This window comes from Ostrea edulis, chromosome 1 (assembly GCF_947568905.1).
Source record: "Ostrea edulis chromosome 1, xbOstEdul1.1, whole genome shotgun sequence".
Taxonomy (NCBI): Eukaryota; Metazoa; Mollusca; class Bivalvia; order Ostreida; family Ostreidae; genus Ostrea; species Ostrea edulis.
Window position 1 is genome coordinate 6,427,731 of NC_079164.1, and position 21,260 is coordinate 6,448,990.

General features: G+C 34.7%; 1 protein-coding gene and 1 long non-coding RNA gene across 3 annotated transcripts in view; one reads left to right on the forward strand and one right to left on the reverse strand.

Moving 5' to 3' along the window:
* Positions 1-21,260, forward strand: part of LOC125664313 (uncharacterized) — a 36,226-nt gene that overhangs the window by 5,745 nt on the left and 9,221 nt on the right. For both annotated transcript variants that reach the window (XM_056152447.1, XM_056152443.1), the window contains exons 2-5: positions 7,884-8,056; positions 12,500-12,875; positions 16,294-16,446; positions 18,743-19,000. In XM_056152447.1, the coding sequence (XP_056008422.1) occupies positions 7,895-8,056; positions 12,500-12,875; positions 16,294-16,446; positions 18,743-19,000 (949 nt within the window). In that variant the 5' untranslated portion in view covers positions 7,884-7,894. The remainder of the gene's footprint in view (positions 1-7,883; positions 8,057-12,499; positions 12,876-16,293; positions 16,447-18,742; positions 19,001-21,260) is intronic.
* Positions 19,275-20,188, reverse strand: LOC130051143 (uncharacterized). Its single transcript, XR_008799514.1, has 2 exons — positions 19,801-20,188; positions 19,275-19,575 (listed from the first exon to the last, which is right to left on the reverse strand). It is a non-coding gene; the product is annotated as an uncharacterized LOC130051143 (long non-coding RNA).

The window sequence follows — 21,260 nt, forward strand, 5'->3', positions numbered from 1 at the left end:
TTTATATTTTAAAGCAAATGAGTCCGGGGAAGAAAAAAGTTTTGCCTCATTTGGGATAAATCTATGTGAAAGTTCGTATATTTACCGATATCCTGCGGATTAGTGTTGAAACTGAAGAGATACAGCGGGAAAGAAAGATTGAAAAGAAACCAATGTTAACTAGGGTGAAGTTTACGACCAATAGTAAGAGGAATTAACAGATTTATTTAATAATATATGAAATAGCTAAAAAGCTAACACAGAATTCATGCTTGAATGGAATTAAAAGTCATCTCATTATTAATCCAAATGTTAAGCTATACAAGTATTTAGTTTAAAAATTAAGTGCCAGAAGTCCTCCCTATTTAGGATAGGAGTGCTGCAGTTACTAAGTGTCCTCTTAGTTTAAAAATAATAAATCAAACACAAAGATGTTAATTAACTTGTTGACTAAATAAGCTAGATCATGAATTATTATTGTTTTATTCTGTACATATCACACTCCCTGTTGTAAGTACACACATACACGGTATTATGTGTAAATACATGTACATGTGCGTTAATGACGTTTTGAAACAATGGGGGGGGGGGGGGGGGGGGGTTATAAACCACATGTGTTCTTTTTATTCTTTACCCATAGGTGTCACTGCTCGCTAACACCTCTTTCAATGCCGAAATTTCAAAATTCTTGTAAAATGCCTTGTAAATTCTTATACTATCGTTTAACTAAATTCGATTAATCAATTTATGATGCAAAATTTTAAGATAAAGTAGTTTTATTGCTTGTAAACAATTCCCAAATTGTTGATTTTAATCAAAATGAATCATCCCCCCCCCCCGATTTTTACCGTTATTCTATCTACATTAATCATTCTAATTCTTAAATCTTAAATTCCGTTTTCCATTCCGCGTTTTAGCAACACCCTGATGGCTGCAATCCTGGGCGATTGAAGATTTTGCTTTGCTTTTACCGCATGTGAAATGTATACAGTTAACAAAAAAGAAAGACAATGAATTGATGAAATATGCGAGCTAGACTAGATTTCGTCTCTCGGCAACTTGACAATGTTACCCCAACCACCTCTTCAACCTTTCCGGCCATTTGTATTTGTACACTAGAAGTATTTTGCTTGGTTCATTTCAATGACAATGCAACAGGGACAAGTTATTATGATTACCGTGGGAAAAATCTAAAGAGATAGTTAATATATTAAAGACCCATCTCATGACCGTATGGTCAGTGAAGATGTAGGCGGAGCCTAATCTAAACAGATGTTATTTATCCGGAGTGGCCAGGGTCTACCAAGGTGTTAATTGCTATATCCCATGGCACTCAAAGAAATACATAGAGACAGAACATGGTAGAAATCTACCTGTCCATGCTTTTTTATAGTTTTGATATACACATGACCTGTCTCAGGTACCTCTGCAGAGTTTCTGTGGTCATAGTGTTTGAATAATGGTTGTATTCCTAAGGGTAGCTGACACATATTCTACACCCACCCTCTCTCTCTCTCTCTCTTAGATATCTTATTTTACCAATAAATAGTAAAAGGGCTTGTCATAGAAAATCATTAAAAATCTTCTGAAAAATCACTGGGCCAGAAAAATTTACATTTACATGAAAGCTTCCTGACATAGTGCAGATTCAAGTTTGTAAAAATCATGGCCCCCGGAAGTAGGTTGGGGCCACAATAGGGATCTGCAAAGTTTTACATGCGAATATATAGGAAAATTCTTTATATATTAGCCAAGTTGAATCAGGTGAGGGATATGGCCTATGGGCCTCTTGTTGATGGAGTTGTGCCCCTTCAATCTCATTAAGATTGGTTCTTTTAAATTGATTCGATTATGTATCGCTACACAAGGATCTAATAAAACTGCATACAGATGTCAACTCTAGGGACCTTTTAATTATGAATATTCATTGATATGCTCATCCAATCAGAGAGCTGTTGGGTGGTTTAAAAAAAAATGAGGCACAAACTGAAAATTTTTGTCATTTTTCAAGCAAGTTGAAATAATTTTTCTTTATTAATTTTAGGTTGTATATACATTGAAGTTCATAAATCCAAAAGGGCATTATAATCAATAAAGAACTGAAAAAGTTGCAGACTTTATATCATCAGGTTTTTTCACAAAATTTTATAAAAATGCTAGAGCATAAGCACATTGCATAGAATATTTAAAAACAAATTCAAAACATGAATTTTACTTTGCAAATGGTGTAAGGAACAATAATCAATAATTTCAGACAGTAATTTTGAATCAAGTACATGTTTTTTTTTTTCAAAATATTTGATTTTTTGGGTAATTTCCCCCTATTTTTTTTTATGAGGATGGCTCAAAAAGTTTTTATATTTGTAAGAAACATTAACTAAAATGAAAATAAATTACTTTCCATGTTGGAGTAAAACCTTTGAAAGAACTACACAATAATTTTCTCATTCAAATATCAGTCTGAAGGACAAGAAGACACTTTTCTAAAACCTCCTGTTTTCACTCACTTTGTTGCACTCCTGACAATAACTACATACATCAATTATATAAAGAAAATATATAAAATATCAGGAGAAAAATTTGAAGATTTTAGAGAAAATAATCAAGAGCAAATGAAATTTTCATCAATTTTGGAGTGGATTTTTTCAAGTTTTTCGATCAAAATTGTGAAATATTGTCAAAATACTCTATTGAAGTTTTATTCTACTTTGTTCAAATAAAGCTGTTTAAGTAGATAAAAATATTAGTTTAGATATATATTAGAATGCATATTTTATTAATATCAGACATACTGAAAACAACTATCTAATTCAGACATACAGTTTGTATATTTCTACGAATTCTGTTTTTATGCATGCATAAACACATATTCTCATTTGACCTACTTTTGTTGCACTCGTTTACAACAGTGGAAAGGACATAAATGAAATTTTGGGAAATAAAATGAAGTTTTCAGAGAAAATTATCTGAGCAGATGAAGTTTTCATTAATTTTAGTGAGGAAATTTTTGTTTTTCGATCAAAATTTACAGAAAATTGTATAAAAACTCAATGTTTTCTTTTCTTTTTTTTCCAATTAAAGTATATTAGTAGATAATAAAATCCATTTTCTTGCATTAAAAATTTTTAATATCAGACATACTGAATACAACTATCTATAACTTCAGACATATATGTTTCAATCAGTTCTGTTTTTATGCATGCATAGAGACATACCCTCATTTCACCTACTTCTGTTGCACTCCTGACACAATTTACATACAGCAATTATAGGAAATGTTGTAGAGTTACTCAGATAGGAATCTTTTACTAGCACTAAAATTTTCACATCAAAGAATTTTTCTTCTATTTTAGACACAAATTTCATATTCTATTAAAATAGAAATTTAAGAATCATTAAAATAATATAATTTTTAAATTTGGATGAAAAATGGTAGTCAAAGTAGAGAATAAATGACTTTAATCCATATGAGAAATAATTTTTGGTCAATGATAAATATTCTTAAAGAAAACATATACAATTTTGACATAGTTAGACCTGAAAAAATATATTCTAGTTAATTACCATTGTAGTTGTTATATTGTGTCAGGAGTGCAACACATCAATAGGCTTATACAATTGACTGGAATATAATTCATGGTGATTGGCATTCAAAATTATTTTCAAGAATTCATTCACTTATGCATATTGCATCTTTCAGAAATGAAAGACAACAGGTGAATGAGAAAAGACAAGAAATTTCTAGCAATGTTTGTGGAATAAACATTTCTTTGTGAAAAACTGTTGGAAAAACATATCAAAAATAACCTCACAGTGTTTTTTTTTTATACTTAAACACATCTGCTAATGCTTTAGAAGTCATACACTAATAATTAGAAACATGCAAAATTAATATTTAAAGATTAATATCTAAACTATGGGCAAAATAGAATTTTTTTCTGTCATTATATTTTCAAAAATCGTATCTTTTATATTGCCTCTTCTAAAAAATAAAGAAAAAGATTATATTGGTATAGTTAGTTTTGACTGGTGTACGTCTGTCAAAAGTCGAAATGTTGCACTCCTGACCATGCGGGGTATGCTCATTAAATCAACTCCCACAAAGTTTACATGGACGCCAGCAGTTACTTCTTTTTTTTAACAGAAGAGATATTGTTTTAAAAGTTTCGATTTCTTTTGTAGTTAAATTGACATTAACTAATTCAAAAGACACTTTTTTAGCTCACCTGAGCTGAAAGCTCAAGTGAGCTTTTCTGATCACTTTTTGTCCGTCGTCTGTCTGTCTGTTAAACTTTTCACATTTTCGACTTCTTCTCCAGAACCACTGGGCCAATTTCAACCAAACATGGCCAAAAGCATCTTTGGGTGAAGGGCTTTCAAGTTTGTTCAAATGAAGGGCCATGTCTCTTTCAAAGGGGAGATAATCACAAAAATGCAAAAATAGGGTGGGTTCATATAAAAATCTTCTTCTCAAGAACCACTAAGCCAGAAAAGCTGAGATTTACATGAAAGCTTCCTGACATAATGCAGATTCAAGTTTGTTCAAATCATGGGCCCCTGGGGTTGGATGGGGCCACAATAGGGGATCAAAGTTTTACATACAAATATTTAAGAAAAATCTTTAAAAATCTTCTTCTCAAGAACCACTAAGCCAGAAAAACTGATTTTTACATGAAAACTTTCTGACATAGTGCAGATTCAAGTTTGTTCAAATCATGGCCCCTGGGGATAGGATGGGGCCCCAAGGGGGGATCAAAGTTTTGCACACAAATATATAGGGAAAAACTTTAAAAATCTTCTTCTCAAGAACCACTGAGCCAGAAAAGCTGAGATTTACATGAAAACTTTCTGACATAGTGCAGATTCAAGTTTGTTCAAATCATGGCCCCTGGGGATAGGATGGGGCCCCAAGGGGGGATCAAAGTTTTGCACACAAATATATAGGGAAAAACTTTAAAAATCTTCTTCTCAAGAACCACTGAGCCAGAAAAGCTGAGATTTACATGAAAGCTTCCTGACATAATGCAGATTCAAGTTTGTTCAAATCATGGGCCCCGGGGGTTGGATGGGGCCACAATAGGGGATCAAAGTTTTACATACAAATGTATAGAAAAAATCTTTAAAAATCTTCTTCTCAAGAACCACAGAGTCAGAAAAGCTGATTTTTACATGAAAACTTTCTGACATAGTGCAGATTCAAGTTTGTTCAAATCATGGCCCCCGGGGATAGGATGGGGCCCCAAGGGGGGATCAAAGTTTTGCACACAAATATATAAGGAAAAACTTTAAAAATCTTCCTGATATAATGCAGATTGAAGTTTGTTCAAATCATGGGCCCCGGGGTTTGGATGGGGCCACAATAGGGGATCAAAGTTTTACATACAAATATATAGGAAAAATCTTCTCAAGAACCACTGAGCCAGAAAAGCTGACTTTTACATGAAAACTTTCTGACATAGTGCAGATTCAAGTTTGTTCAAATCATGGCCCCCGGGGGGTAGGATGGGGCCACAAGGGGGGGGGGTCAAAGTTTTACGAACAAATATAGGAAAAAGCTTTAAAAATCTTCTTCTCAGGAACATGAAAGCTTTCTGACATAGTGTAGATTCAAGTTTGCAAAAGGTAGTTTGGGCCATAATAGGGACTAAGGTTTTACATGCAAATATATATGGAAAGTCTTCAGGTATGGGCCAAGGTGACTCAGGTGAGCGATGTGGCCCATGGGCCTCTTGTTACACAAATTGGTAATTCTTTGTGTTGCACTCCTGACATGGTACTACATTTTATTGAGCTGATGTTAAAGTCATATCACCTGAAGCTTTAAGTGTTTCATCATTCTTGGAATTTAAAAGTATATAGATTGAAGATTTTTAAACAATAGTTTTCTTTTCATAAAAATCTTTTTGTTTTAATAGACAGAAAATTGAAAAAAGCAATTTTTTTTTATGTCACAAAAAAGTGTTGCACTCGACATTTTTAGCAACATTTTGGGACACCAATTCATTGTTTTTTGAGAGATCTCTTTGATTTTTGGAACACAGTTACACAGTATCATGACACAAGATATGGTATCCTAAAAATCATCCAGACTATTTGTAAAACATGCAAAATTGGTCAAATATGCTTTGTCTCATTTTTTTTTAAACCACCCTGTTAATATTTGCATTCAGTAAATAAAAAGTGAGGGAAAACAGCAGATATGTTGACCGAATATTGGCGTACGTTATAAGTTTGGAAAGATTGCAAGATTATATCTTTAAAAGAGGAAGAGAAGGATATAATAGCTGTGCTGAATAATGGAGAGTGTATAACAGTTTTTCCTATCCTTCGCGAACTGCGGTAAAATCACATCAACCTTTTGCTCTGCAAGATTCAATTTCAGTTTATATTTCTTCTTGATTTTGGAGTTCCCTCCACTGTCTATCTCTCTTACAACAAATGAAAATCAACACAAACAACAGATATTTGTCAAACTATACACTCTTTGAGGTGCAGGACCATGCCCTCGGCGTGTCTGACACGTTATTTCCGGAATACTTCAGCAGCTATTAGAAAAATTTTAGTGTTTCCTATGATACGAGTCTACACCTTCGATTTGATAGCCAATGCACAGATTGGTTAGACTAAAAGGTCACTCAGATTTTACCTCCATATGCAGTTTCGTTAGATCCTTGTGTAGTGATATACGTGTTCAGATCAAAGGATCTATAATTTTGATTAGATTGGTGCCTCTTTAACATAGAAAAATTCCTGTTACGACCAGTTTTTGAGAGTTTTTTTTATACACCTTGAGATATTGTACTGATTTTATTGTGTGCAGGTGTATATTGATGAGTTACAGATTGAGTTTTAGTTTTGTTCCAGTTTGTTAAGTTTTGATAAAGTTGTGCCTCTTTAACTTAAAAAGATTACTGTTATGACCAGATTTATATTTATTGCTGTTAAAACATATAAAGGATTGTTGCTGAGTTCTTCATTGTACTAAATGCATGTAACATACAATCTGAATACCACATTCAATGCTATATACTTCAATGGATTTCCTACATTTGACTTTACTGCACGCTGGGGCATTTATGTTGTGCAGACATACAGTAAAACTCTGATATAGCGAATTTCTGAGGACCCTCTATAAAAATTCGTTATAAGCGTAATTCGCTATACGTTTTTAGCGAATTCATAATTCAAATATAACGAATTCGTTATAAAACTGATTTGTTCTACATGTATATCAGTTCTATAAGAAAGCACCTATCGATACACTTGCGTTTGTATTGTCTTTAAGAGAAATGAAGTCTATATATTTTCGAGAAGAAATATTTTTATACAAGAAATTTTTGGGAAAAAATGCGAACATAAATTTTGTAATATGTGTGGAACCTTTCTGTCAATGGAAAACGATTGTTAAAAATCACAAAGAGTTTAAAATGAAAAAAATAAATTCGTTATAAAAGGTGATTTTTACGTTCATTTTTAATTCAAGGGGAATAGGAATTTATTTCGTTATATCCGTAAATTCGCTATATCCGTGTTCGTTATAGATGCAGATATTTATATAAAATATATAAAGAATTTGCCGGGGAAATCGTTTTCACTTCACTATAGCCGTAATTTCGCTATATCTGTGTTCGCTATATTTGAGTTTTACTGTATCTAGTTTTGCAATGTTTTGACTTGAAACTACTTTACCTGTGTGCAAGTTACTGGTGCCTATACTGTCCCTTGTTTGTTTAATGCATAATATAGATATCTTGATCACTATACTGATAGCTCTCTCAGAAAACACTGGGACAGATCAGAGAGCTACAGATCCACCCTATAGAAAAACCTTCATCATCACAATCATGCAATTCATTACATACTTTAAACAGCTCATCACACTGTTCTGGTTTTCTGCTGTACAGGTGGTAGCACCATGACACAGAACACCTCATCCAGTCACTGGCGGGAGCTGGGAAATGGGATTTACGTGACGGCGAAAGACGGACTCTGTCCGGCCATCAGGAAAGACCGACTCAGGCAGGCCGCAAATTGCTATTACAAAGCTTTCAACTTCAGTGTTACTGATGACGAAAAGGTAGAAGTCCAGATTTAAGTATTTGTACATGATGATTTGGTTAGATGAAAACTAGGTCGGATATACCCATATACCAAAATATAGATATATAACTAGGTCGGATATACCCATAGACCAAAATAGAAATATAAAACTAGGTCGGATATACCCATATACCAAAATAGAAATATATAAGAAATATATGTGTTTGTTTCCTGTTATCCGATCTACCTCGACTCAAAGCTGAATTTTTTCTAACCAAATTTATGAAAAAATATCATTTCCCATTTTGTTTCAATTTTGATTTGGTTAAGCTTAAAAATGTAAACAAAATGGCAACTTGCAGTTGCATGAGAGCAAGACCGGTTACTGTGATTAACATGCAAAGAATGCCCACCAACTCGAGCCTCGGACAAGCATCGGACATTCGCCATTGTGTTGTATAGTAAACATAGAAAGTTATCGACCGATCATGTGTTAATAATACAGTGTGTACGCATCTTTTCGTATGAGGAATGATTAAACATTTTTCTCTGGAATCTGTAAATCACACAGTAGGTATCCAGACAAACATAATGGAACCAAATTCACACCATTTCCATCAATGAAAGACAGACTTGCAGAAGTGTACATGCCGTTTATTGCCTTAATTATATCACAGGCCTCAAAGTCAGCTAAATGTCCACAAAATAATGAAGATACGTATCTATGAACTCGGTAAGATGTTTTGTTGTTTATTGTACTACGCAGACATTTATAATCCAAGCACATAGCATCTTTTTTTCGGGGGAGGGGGGGGGGTCACTTGCTGATACATATCTTCAATTTTTATGTATTCTCTTTTAACAACTGTCACAAAAGGGGAGGGTCAGAGGAAGTGTATATCATAGCTGAAAAAAGAGGAAAAACTCATTGTAAGGGGAAAAGGGGTCGATACGTTGTCACACTACACTGTTCTGAGCACTACATGCATGTTTGCAAAGTTGTAAAACATGCAACTAAAATCCAGTGTTTGCAGTTTGTACTGTGCTTGTTAGCCATGGATTACATACTAATGATGCATGTTGATAATTAATGCATAAATTTGTAATGTATCAGTTAAACTTAGTTGCGAATGTTTCAACAAAACCTAAACGATATCTGCTGAAAGTAATTTTGTTTTGTTTTCTTAGCAATATGATGAGCCAATAGCTGGATACCAAGTCCCGTGTGATGTTACATGTAAATAGGAGGAAATGCGCCTGTCAGGATACATATGGAGATTGGATAGAACAATAAACCAATTCAAGTGCTTTAAACTTTTCAGTAGAAAAATTACTGACACTACATAGTTTAAAAATGTTGACTCATTATCTTTAATATTAATGTATATTTTATCGCAAATTTTGAGAGATAAAAAAGTAGGTAAGAAATAATGAAACTTTTCAATATTGTGTACATATTTTAATTACTGAATTTCGAAGACCATATTTATTGAAGACGCTTGAAAACACATCCTAAGCTTATTACTTTAATCAATCTTGATGAAGAGACTAATACGGACATGATATTTGAAGAATAAATCCCACCAATGGATTGTTGTCAGTCTGACTAAAGCCAGTCCCTACTAATTGATGTCAACCAATATGCTGTTGCAATATAAAAAAATTGTGAGTAAATATGTTGTTTGTTTTAATATTGGCATTTATTGGGTTATGATTTTAGAAACCCCTACATTCCAACCTAAACCAGTGGATATGGGGTATTTTATAGGTATGTAAATTTAACAGTATCCATACAACAAGAACTCGCAAATAAAAGAAAAAAAGGAGGACAGGACATTAAGAAAAAAATTGGTCACAATACCCTGGCTACATATGATATCATTATACAAGTCTATTTTCGCAGCAAATATAATAGTGGCAGTAGTAGATCAAGTTTAGGCATTTTGATATCATAAAGATTTGCATCAGGAATTTTATGTGTATTAATGGAAAATTTCGTTACACCTTTCATCTCGAAGGTTCGAAATCATTATTGATTGTGATCATCCTATTGCTTCATGTATTTTATAAATATGAACGGAATTGCTAGTGAATGACATTGGTGTTTATTTATGATTCAATTTGATTTTATTTATGTACATAAACGAATTTCTTCTTCCTTTGTGTTTGGTGTTTATGATTCAATTTGATTTTATTTATGTACATAAACGAATTTCTTCTTCCTTGGAGTTGGTTTGGATGTATGAAACAGGTGCAGGTTGAAAAACATCTTAGGTCATATTTTAAAAACAATTTAAAATAAGAGGAAAAGTGTTCTATATTGCAAAGGCATAAGAGTAACTTATAAGTTTGTATAACTATGAAAAAAATAATTCTAAATTAGAAGCCCACTTAATCTAATTGCCCCTACCACTAATGAAGCAAACTAAGTTGCATGAAAGTCTGGTTTAGTTTAAAATGTTTACCAGTGGCAGATCTTAAGATTTGTCAAAAGGGAACCCAATATAGGGTAGGGACTCTAGGGTTTTGAGAAATTTTTTGTTAATTTTATGGGTTATTCTTGCTATTCTTTATGCATAATAAAAGAAATAATTGATTTGAAATTCTTTATTTCTATGCACTTGTCTGTAAGTATGTCAAATCTATTACTTTTATTTTCAAGTTGTCACAAGGGAGGGGGGGGGGGGGGGTCTAAATCTACCCGATTACATTGCTGTACAGTTTATACCACTATGAGAACATGTTCCAGAGAGTTTTGAACAAAATTATTTATAATACCATTGTGGTATACACATAAAATACCAGAGGGAAAAGGGCCTAAAGAAATCACTGGTTGCTGTTCGTATTTTACAGAATAGTTAAATGCAGACAACTGCAATCTATTATGGGGCCAAGATTACTATAAATGTATATAGATCTAATTATTCAAAAGAAAATAATGCGGAAGCACTCATTTTAACATCCCAATCTGAACACGTCTTCAGTCTGTTACAAGTGGGTGATCATCACCTTATCGAATTTACCGAAACGGTAATCATTACGACATGTTTAAAAAAAAATAATCAGTCTACTGACAAAGGAATGTAAATTATGGAATAAATATATGAAAACAAATCTCATCAGCCTGTTTGGCAAGAGTAATGAGAATTAAGCATTACAAAACCCGAGTGAGGATCGTCATCCTAGAAAGCGGGGCCTGTCGTTTCGATATGATTTCTACGCTTTTGTGAGTGGGATGAAATAATTTGAAAGCATATAAATAAAAATGAATTATCAAAACCAACCCTTCTCCTTCACACGACATGAAATGATGACCCTTTTAAAGTAATCTAACAAAAGTTTAACCGGGATTTTCTCGAAAGCGTTTGCAGTCACTGCCATTGTTTACTTTTTTTGTCCGAGTCTACGTTGTTGCTATGACGTAACCATGGAGGGCGGGGTTTATGTAGCGACAGTGGATCGGTGTATTACATTCTAGGTTGATTTGAACTACATGCATAGATTTAGAGTGGAGCATTGGTAGACAAGTGAAAGAAAAACCTATAAAAATTTGGCTGCTAAAATTGGTTTAAACCCCTGCATGAAAAATTGTCTTGCATGGAACTTCTCTTATCCCAATAGGTTAAAGATTGTATGGGGATGTACATGTATACTAGGTGTAAACATTTTTAAAACGCTTCTTAAGCTCATAGATACAAAATATAAGATTAATATGCAAGCATCCCCATAAAGTGTACACTAGAAATGTGTATTCTGTTTCTTCGAAGTAAAGTGGACCACAATGTACATTTTATGATTTACTGCACATAAGAGTATATGCAGATCAAATTTGAAAAGCAAAACCTGAAGGGTATGATTTGTATACAGTATGATGTGTTGTATACGATATGATGTGTTGTATACGGTATGATGTGTTGTATACAGTATGATGTGTTGTATACAGTATGATGTGTTGTATACAGTATGTGTTGTATACAGTATGATGTGTTGTATACAGTATGATGTGTTGTGTACAGTATGATGTGTTGTATACAGTATGATGTGTTGTATACAGTATGATGTGTTGTTGTATACAGTATGATGTGTTGTGTACAGTATGATGTGTTGTGTACAGTATGATGTGTTGTATACAGTATGATGTGTTGTATACAGTATGATGTGTTGTATACAGTATGATGTGTTGTATACACTTCGATGTGTTGTATACAGTATGATGTGTTGTATACAGTATGTATGTATCCTCATGTAGTGTAGATTCTAGTCTGTTCAACTCATGATCCCGCTGGGGTGTCATTACAGTCGGGTGTAAAGTTTTAAACTATACATACATATTTAAGTTTCTATATTGTTTGTCACGAGTCTTGTCGTGTATCCTTTTTCAATAAGATATATATGAATGGAAATACGTTTTAAAGGACATATATCTCAGAAGAAGTGCTTTTGGTTTTGAGTATTGATTTATGAAAACACTGATTTATAGATGTCTGCAGCGAAGAATTTGGCCATGGTGTCATGGAAGACGGCTAAGGTTGATGAAGAATGTCTGGAGAAAATGTCTCTGATGATTCACCAGTATAAAGAGGCGTTCAAGCATTTTTCCTATGGCTTCCATCATTCTGTGAGCATAAAGCCAGAATCTTGGCGTGATGGGCTGTACGCCTCAGCCAAGAGCTGCTGGGACGAGTTACGGGCTGGACGAGTGAGCGAGCTGACGATTGAGAACAGGATACACATTTACCATGACCTGGTACAACACATGCAGATCCCAGAGATTCAGGCCGAATGTTACATTGAGCTGGGTAACTGTCACTTCCACTGTGGAATTACTGCTATCCAGAATAAGGACTTCAAAAGAGGTACCAGTGTTCTACACACCTTACAGAAAAACAGTAAAATGCCTAAAGCTAAGTGCTGGGGACAAAAACAGTAAAACACACCTAAAGCTAAGTGCTGGGGACAAAAACAGTAAAACACACCTAAAGCTAAGTGCTGGGGACAAAAACTGAATTATAGCTAAGTGCTTGGGACAAATACTGAAGTGCATGTTGACAAATACTCACATAGCGAAGTGCTGGATACAAAAACTCACTTATAGAGAAGTGCTGGGAACAAATATTCGCTTCTAGCAAAGTGAATGTTGATAAAGACTTGCTTATAGCAAAGTGCATGTTGACAAATCTTGCTTATAGCAAAGTGCTGGGGGACAAAACCTTGCTTATAGCAAAGTGCTGGGGACAAAACCTGACTTAAAGCAAAGTGCTGGGGACAAAACCTCGCTTAAAGCAAAGTGCTGGGAACAAAACCTCGCTTATAGCGAAGTGCTGGGGACAAAAGCTTGGTTTTAGCTAAGTGTTAGGTATAAAACCTCGCATATAGCGAAGTGGTGGGGACAAAACCTCGCTTATAGCAAAGTGCTGGGGACAAAACCTGACTTATAGCAAAGTGCTGGGGACAAAATCTCGCTTATAGCAAAGTGCTGGGGACAAAACCCAGCTTATAGCTAAGTGCTGGGGACAAAACCCAGCTTATAGCTAAGTGCTGGGGCAAAACCTCGCTTATAGCAAAGTGCTGAGGACAAAACCCCGCTTATAGCTAAGTGCTGGGACAAAACCTGACTTATAGCGAAGTGCTGGGAACAAAACCTTGCTTATAGCGATGTGCTGGGGATGAATTATTATGATTTGTTATAAACGTAATACATCATATCTAATAGTTCAAGAACTATAGGGAATAACAATCACTTCACTGTAAGCGTGAACCAATAGTTCAAGAACTATAGGGAATAACAATCACTTCACTGTAAGCGTGAACCATTATAAGTATGTTTGTTGTAATTGTGCTTTTAGCCTACTGAGCTGAAAGCTCAAGTGAGCTATTCTGATCACCTGTTGTCCGTTGTCTGTCCGTCCGTCTGTAAACTTTTCGTACTCTTCTTCTCAAGAACCACTGGGCTAAGAAAGTACAAATTTACATGAAAGGTTCCTGACATAGTGTAAATTCAAGTTTGTTACAATCATGACTCCTGGGGGTAGGATGGAGTCACAATTGGGGATCAAAGTTTTACATACAAAATTATGTAGAGAAAATCTTTTAAAAATCTTTTCAAGAACCATTGGGCCAAGAAGTTTACATTTACATGAAAAGTCCTTGACTTAGTGCAGATTTAAGTTTGTATTACATGCGAATATATAGTGTAAATCTTTAAATATGTGCAAGGTGACTCAGGTGAGCGATGTGGCCCATGTACAGATATTGTGTACAGTGTATATTATATGTACAGATATTGTGTACAGTGTATACTGTATGTACATATATTGTGTACAGTGAGTACTGTATGTACAGATATTGTGTACAGTGTTTACTGTATGTACAGATATTGTGTACAGTGAGTACTGTATGTACAGATATTGTGTACAGTGTATACTGTATGTACATATATTGTGTACAGTGTATACTGTATGTACAGATATTGTGTACAGTGTATACTGTATGTACAGATATTGTGTACAGTGTGTACTGTATGTACAGATATTGTGTACAGTGTATACTGTATGTACAGATATTGTGTACAGTGTGTACTGTATGTACATATATTGTGTACAGTGTATACTGTATGTACAGATATTGTGTACAGTGTGTACTGTATGTACAGATATTGTGTACAGTGTATACTGTATGTACAGATATTGTGTACAGTGTATACTGTATGTACAGATATTGTGTACAGTTTATACTGTATGTACAGATATTGTGTACAGTGTATACTGTATGTACAGATATTGTGTACAGTGTATACTGTATGTACAGATATTGTGTACAGTGTATACTGTATGTACAGATATTGTGTACAGTGAGTACTGTATGTACAGATATTGTGTACAGTGTATATTGTATGTACAGATATTGTGTACAGTGTATACTGTATGTACAGATATTGTGTACAGTGAGTACTGTATGTACAGATATTGTGTACAGTGAGTACTCTACAGGGCTCAACATTAACTTTTTTTCCTACTTGTCCATTCGGACAAGAGACAAAGATATTTACTTGTCCGAACTTCAACTTCACTTGTCCGGAATTTTTTTTAGAAAGGATATAATATCGTCATCTTGAAAACTGTATTTAATTTACTTAATGATAGTCTATTTTTATACCTGCTTGATTGATTGTTTTTTATCTTATTATCTTGATAAAAACAACAAACGCATAAAACAAAATTTTATCTAGACTTCCCATCTTGAATCAATGACTTCGTAAGATCCATGGATGCATTCTCTCACCAGAGGGCGCGCTACATTGTGGAGCGTAGCGTAACGCTCTCTGGTAAGAGATTGCAATGGGTGATTGAAAGTAGTATGCAATAAGTGAACACCAATTCCGATTGAGTTTGACTCAGCTAGTTTACATAGCAATCGAAGTTCATTTTCCATGCATTATACATGTACTTCCGACTCTTAACTACCGATAAACTTTTAACAAAATTGTTTGGAGACTTCTTTACATAAATAAGCACTTGTCCAATCGGACAAGCGCCCATCAATATTCACTTGCCCGAAATGTTTTTCCACTGGTACCGGACAAGTGGACAAACGTAAATGTTGACCCCTGCTCTACTGTACGTACAGATATTGCGTACAGTGTATACACTGCAGGTCCTACTACACGATAAGGGGAGGAGGACAGCCACAGTATTGCTGTCTCATACATATGGTTGTAAATTTATCTATTCAAATTATATAATGGAAATAAAGCCTAAAGTGTGTGTGTGTGTGTGTGTGTGTGTGGGGGGGGGGGGGGTGAATTGACCAATTTTGAAAACAATTATCTATCCACCCCACATGGGAACACAGGCGATATGTCGCCTAAATAAATACCTAATTAACACAGCTGAGATAGTCCGGGCATTCAATGTTATCCAGGTGAGGTTCAAGTGGAAATGATTATCGCTGGAGTAAAGGTGTGTACATAAACGACCACCCCCCGAGAGATCGAGAGTGGTAAACAATTATGTATTTTTTATGGGATCCAAATTTCACTTGGAGAGATCATACATTTTAGAGATAGAGAGCAAATTTGATTAGTTATTTAGAGGTAGAAATCGAGAGTTTGATTTCACTTTGAGAGATCAAAGTTTGAGTCATCAACAGTGTGTATCTGTAACAGGAAGAAGTTATAAAGTTCATTGTATGAATAAACTTCAACATTTTGTTGCTGATAAAGTCTGTAAAATTCAAGAAGCAAATGTTTTCATTTGTATAATGTTATTTTTCAAGGACTGTACGAAATGAGGGACTGCTACATGCCCATCAATGAGGCCAAGCGGTGTCAGAATGAGAAGATTAACATTCAGGCAGAGGTTCGAATCCTAGAGGAAGACGTTTTTATGCACCAGTGCATGGCGGAGTCTATGCAGGCCATTAGTATTGGTATAAGTTATTTTCAGTGACCATTGTTAGATATGCAATCTACTCCTGATATCTTTAAATTCAGGGGGCCAACCTGCATTGTTCATTATATCAGAAATTCGTTATAATGGCCAATATATCTGGCTATATATTTTCACTTTGATATTACAGATAGTTCAATATAAGTGATTTCAATATAAGTGGAATAGACTGTATATAGTTTCACTGGAATGTTTTTCATGAAGTTATCCATATTCATGAAGCATTAAAATTTATTTTTGATACAGTATCAGTTAATAACTTTTAAAGTGATGACTTAACAACAATGCTGAGTGGATGAAAAATTCGTTTAATTTCTTAGTCAAAAAAGATTCCGTCCGGAGTTTATGCACTAAGCATGCTGCACTACTTTTCTCTGGAATGCGTCTTCCCCGCTCTAATTTTAGCGCTATATTCAGAACAGGAATTTCCACACAAGCATTGTAAACGAAATGTATTCGTTTGATGCTACCAAAAATAAACACAACCAAAGATATGAATAAAATACAAATTAGTTTAAAGAAACAACACACATAGGCCTAGTGATGACGTGGCAGAACAGTCAACTTGATGACGTAGCAGGACACTGACTGGTAGAAGTAGACAGATTGTAAACATGAGTTCCCGGTGTGTTTTGTCTGCTTTATGAGTTCGATAACATGACGGAGCAAGCAACAACTTTTGATCTGGGAGATATCAATGAAATTGAATTGCGTTATATGGGACAACGAGGGCAATTTAGATGAAGAGGATCGATTTTACTTGATGTTGAAATGGAGCTGAGTCGCATTTCACCATCCCTACGACACAACCAGTGTTCAACGTCTCCTCGAACGCAATGCAGCATACATTCAATCACCACTTTTTCCCTTCCTTTACATCTATTAATTCAGTTTTTAACCATTGCACCATTAATTTGGCATATAATCCATTTAATTCTGCACAGTAACTCTACCTGCTGAACGCACAGCCAGTTTTGTTGTTTTCATTGTTACGTATAGGTATTCCTACACGCCATTTCATAAACGGTAATTCAAGCTTTTTGATGAGAGAAACTATTTGTTTTTCTGTTTTAAAAACATAATTAAATGAAAAGAAATAAAACTTATAATTCTTTATTTGATGCATGTATCAAACGATAAATTGGACAGAAAACTGTTTTCATCGATGTGCTACGCATTTGAATGCCATCAAGCAGTATATGGCTACAAATGTGTTTTATTGAATAAGTAAGACTTGTTCTCTAAGGGTTGTATTTGCTGCAAAGGTGTATGCATATTGCGGATAGCAATAGAGCCTTAACTTGCAATGGGTTGCATGCTGATTTCTATTAGGCCTAAATCTCATTGATGCATATGTTCACATGACAAAGTCAAATTCACGTAAAAAAAAAAAAGTTGCATCATTAGCGGCTTCCATCCATATCTGCTTATGATTCGAATATGATCCAGAAAAATATAAAAGGGGTATCATCTAACTTCACACCTGTATTGCCAGGTCTTGTCATTTGTTTTAAAGCTTGGTACTCAATCCCAAATCAGAAAAGAACTTGAATTTATTTATTTGAAATACGCAGATTCAAACATTGAGTCATTTTCACAACTACACTTAAAAACCACACACATAAAGATATTCAAGTTCCGAATTGATCATTTGCATATTTTACTGTCCTAGAGACTGATGACATCTACACAGAATTACCACACTTCAGAAATTGTAGAAGGTGAATTTGGAGATGCTTAAGGTCTTATTGTTCTCAATGTTTTTTTTCATACCTGAATTGCGAAGTCTATTTGGAAAAATCTCTTGTTGTGTGGACAAAACCTAGTAATGTAGTGAAATTAAAAACTCATACTTCACATGAAGGTTTTTTGGAACTGACAATATGTTATAGTCCTCAAAGGACACATCCTATGATTTTTAAACTTTTTAATTTTTTCAGCAAAATTAATTCTTTTCATGGCTGTTATATTATTTTAAATGTGTTTTTAATTGAAATATTTTGCTTAGTTTTTGAGATTGCAGTGATGAAATTCAAATCTTGCGATATGTATATTTACTTAGATGTTGTATGCGCAAACAGTTTGAAAAGCTGTAGAGACCAGGCTTAGAGACCAATGCAGGCTTTGTGTTTATAAAGTATAAGATGAGTTATATATATAGTTATATATATATATTGATTTTGACAGGCGATCAGTTGTATGAGAAGATGTTACTGGATGAGGATATATATATATATATATATATATATAGTGACCAGACTTTTTGATTTTGACAGGCGATCAGTTGTATGAGAAGCTGTTGCTGGATGAGGAAACCCTGAACATGGACTTAGTGTACGACATAACAGACTGGTATAAACAGGCAGTGGTCCGCACACGTGAGGTGACAGAGGTGGAACTGGAGGCACTGGCCCTCAGTCGCCTCGGGAGGGTCTACGACAGGGTCCTCAAGATTAGATACAAGGCCAAGGAATATCTAATGAGATCAATGCAGTTAGCACACTCAATGCATCCCCGCACGTTTAACACAGAAGGTCAGTATCACTCTGAATGTTTAACACAGAAGGTCAGTATCACTCTGAATGTTTAACACAGAAGGTCACATACATGCCAACTTTTAAAAATCCCCATGGGGGATTTTGCGCGCGACGACCTTTTTTCAAAGCTCAAAATTCACGACATTTTAGCATGAAAATAAATATTTGTCCTTTCAAATAAAATATCAATCAAATCATTGTTAATGTATCATATATTAACACAACATCAAATGTGTTTGACCATTAACTATATAAAAAAAACTTTGAAAGATATACATTAATATTTTATTAAAATCATCTATTCAGCAAAAAATCTTCTCCAACAAGTCACATACATAATATCAAATAATATTTAAGGTTGCATCCTTTTACACCATACAATAAACATTGGCCGGTCTATATATCAAAATTTAAATTAAAGCACATGCATTTAGGTACGACTGCAAAGGCGATCTTGCTTGTCTGTAAACATGGGCTTGCAGAGACTGGTGGAATAATCTGCATTGCAACCAAAAAAGTAGTGATCTGCCCTGCTATGAAGTTTGCGAACAAAACCTTTGCACCCATGACATCTGAAATAATTACCAGGAAAAAACCCACATCAAAATATTCCGTTTTACTTGTAAATTAAGGCTACTTGCTAAATAAAAAATTCAGTACAGACTTGTGCGAATTACGCATCACAAAGTATATTTAATGAATACTACACTATATAGACTATATAATACATCGATATAGACGGATAGATTTGGATAGCCTATATTATTATAGTTGGAAAAAATATATACTTGACGTACCTTATTGCAAATTTTGGATGCTGTCAGCGAGAGGCGGAATGTCCGATTGTTTGGTGGTGACACTAGCATCGTTGTCATTCACGTTTGTGTAAAGGATAGGTCAATTTGAAATCCGTCTTCCCGATTAATTACTATCAAAACATGCTTCGTACTGTCCAATAAACACCCCGACACAGGCAGACCAACCCGACACCATGCGACACAGGTAAACAGCAATGGCTGACTATTGTCCCGATTTCTGATTGGCCAGTTCAGAAATGACGCGGGATTTCCAATTCTGGTCACGAAATTTCACGATTATCCCGCTTTCAAACTCGTTTTCAATCGTGAAATCGGAAATTTTGGTCGGAAAAAATTTCAAATCGGGATTTTAGGGTAATTTTGCTTTCCCGATCGGAAAAGCGGGACCGGAGGGTAAAATCGGGAAGATCCCGCCTAAATCGGGAAAGTTGGCATGTATGAGGTCAGTATCACTCTGAATGTTTAACACAGGTCAGTATCACTCTGTACGTTTAACACAGAAGGTCAGTATCACTCTGAATGTTTAACACAGAAGGTCAGTATCACTCTGAATGTTTAACACAGAAGGTCAGTATCACTCTGAATGTTTAACACAGAAGGTCAGTATCACTCTGTACGTTTAACACAGAAGGTCAGTATCACTCTGAATGTTTAACACAGAAGGTCAGTATCACTCTGTACGTTTAACACAGAAGGTCAGTATCACTCTGAATGTTTAACACAGAAGGTCAGTATCACTCTGAATGTTTAACACAGAAGGTCAGTATCACTCTGAATGTTTAACACAGAAGGTCAGTATCACTCTGTACGTTTAACACAGAAGGTCAGTATCACTCTGCACGTTTAACACAGAAGGTCAGTATCACTCTGAATGTTTAACACAGAAGGTCAGTATCACTCTGAATGTTTAACACAGAAGGTCAGTATCACTCTGCACGTTTAACACAGAAGGTCAGTATCACTCTGCACGTTTAACACAGAAGGTCAGTATCACTCTGAATGTTTAACACAGAAGGTCAGTATCACTCTGAATGTTTAACACAGAAGGTCAGTATCACTCTGAATGTTTAACACAGAAGGTCAGTATCACTCTGCACGTTTAACACAGAAGGTTGGTATCAGTTTAGTTGGCAATGTGCCAGATTTCTTGTAATACCCTATAAACTGTGTTACCAGATTTTTTGATTTACTTCAGAATGTACCAGATTTCTTATTATGACACAAAACAAATTTTTGATGCTCAGGTGTGACAGTTAAACACGTCAGTAAAACAATAACCGTGGGTTTACTTCTAACTTGTCAGAAAATTCATTGCGTCAGGTTTGTTAATACTTTTGTTATGATGCTATAATTCAATCCGGTTTAACTTTAAAGTTTTCAGATTTTACACAGAAGTACTTAGCAATAAGAGAAAAACAATAGATCAAGGAGAAAATCAT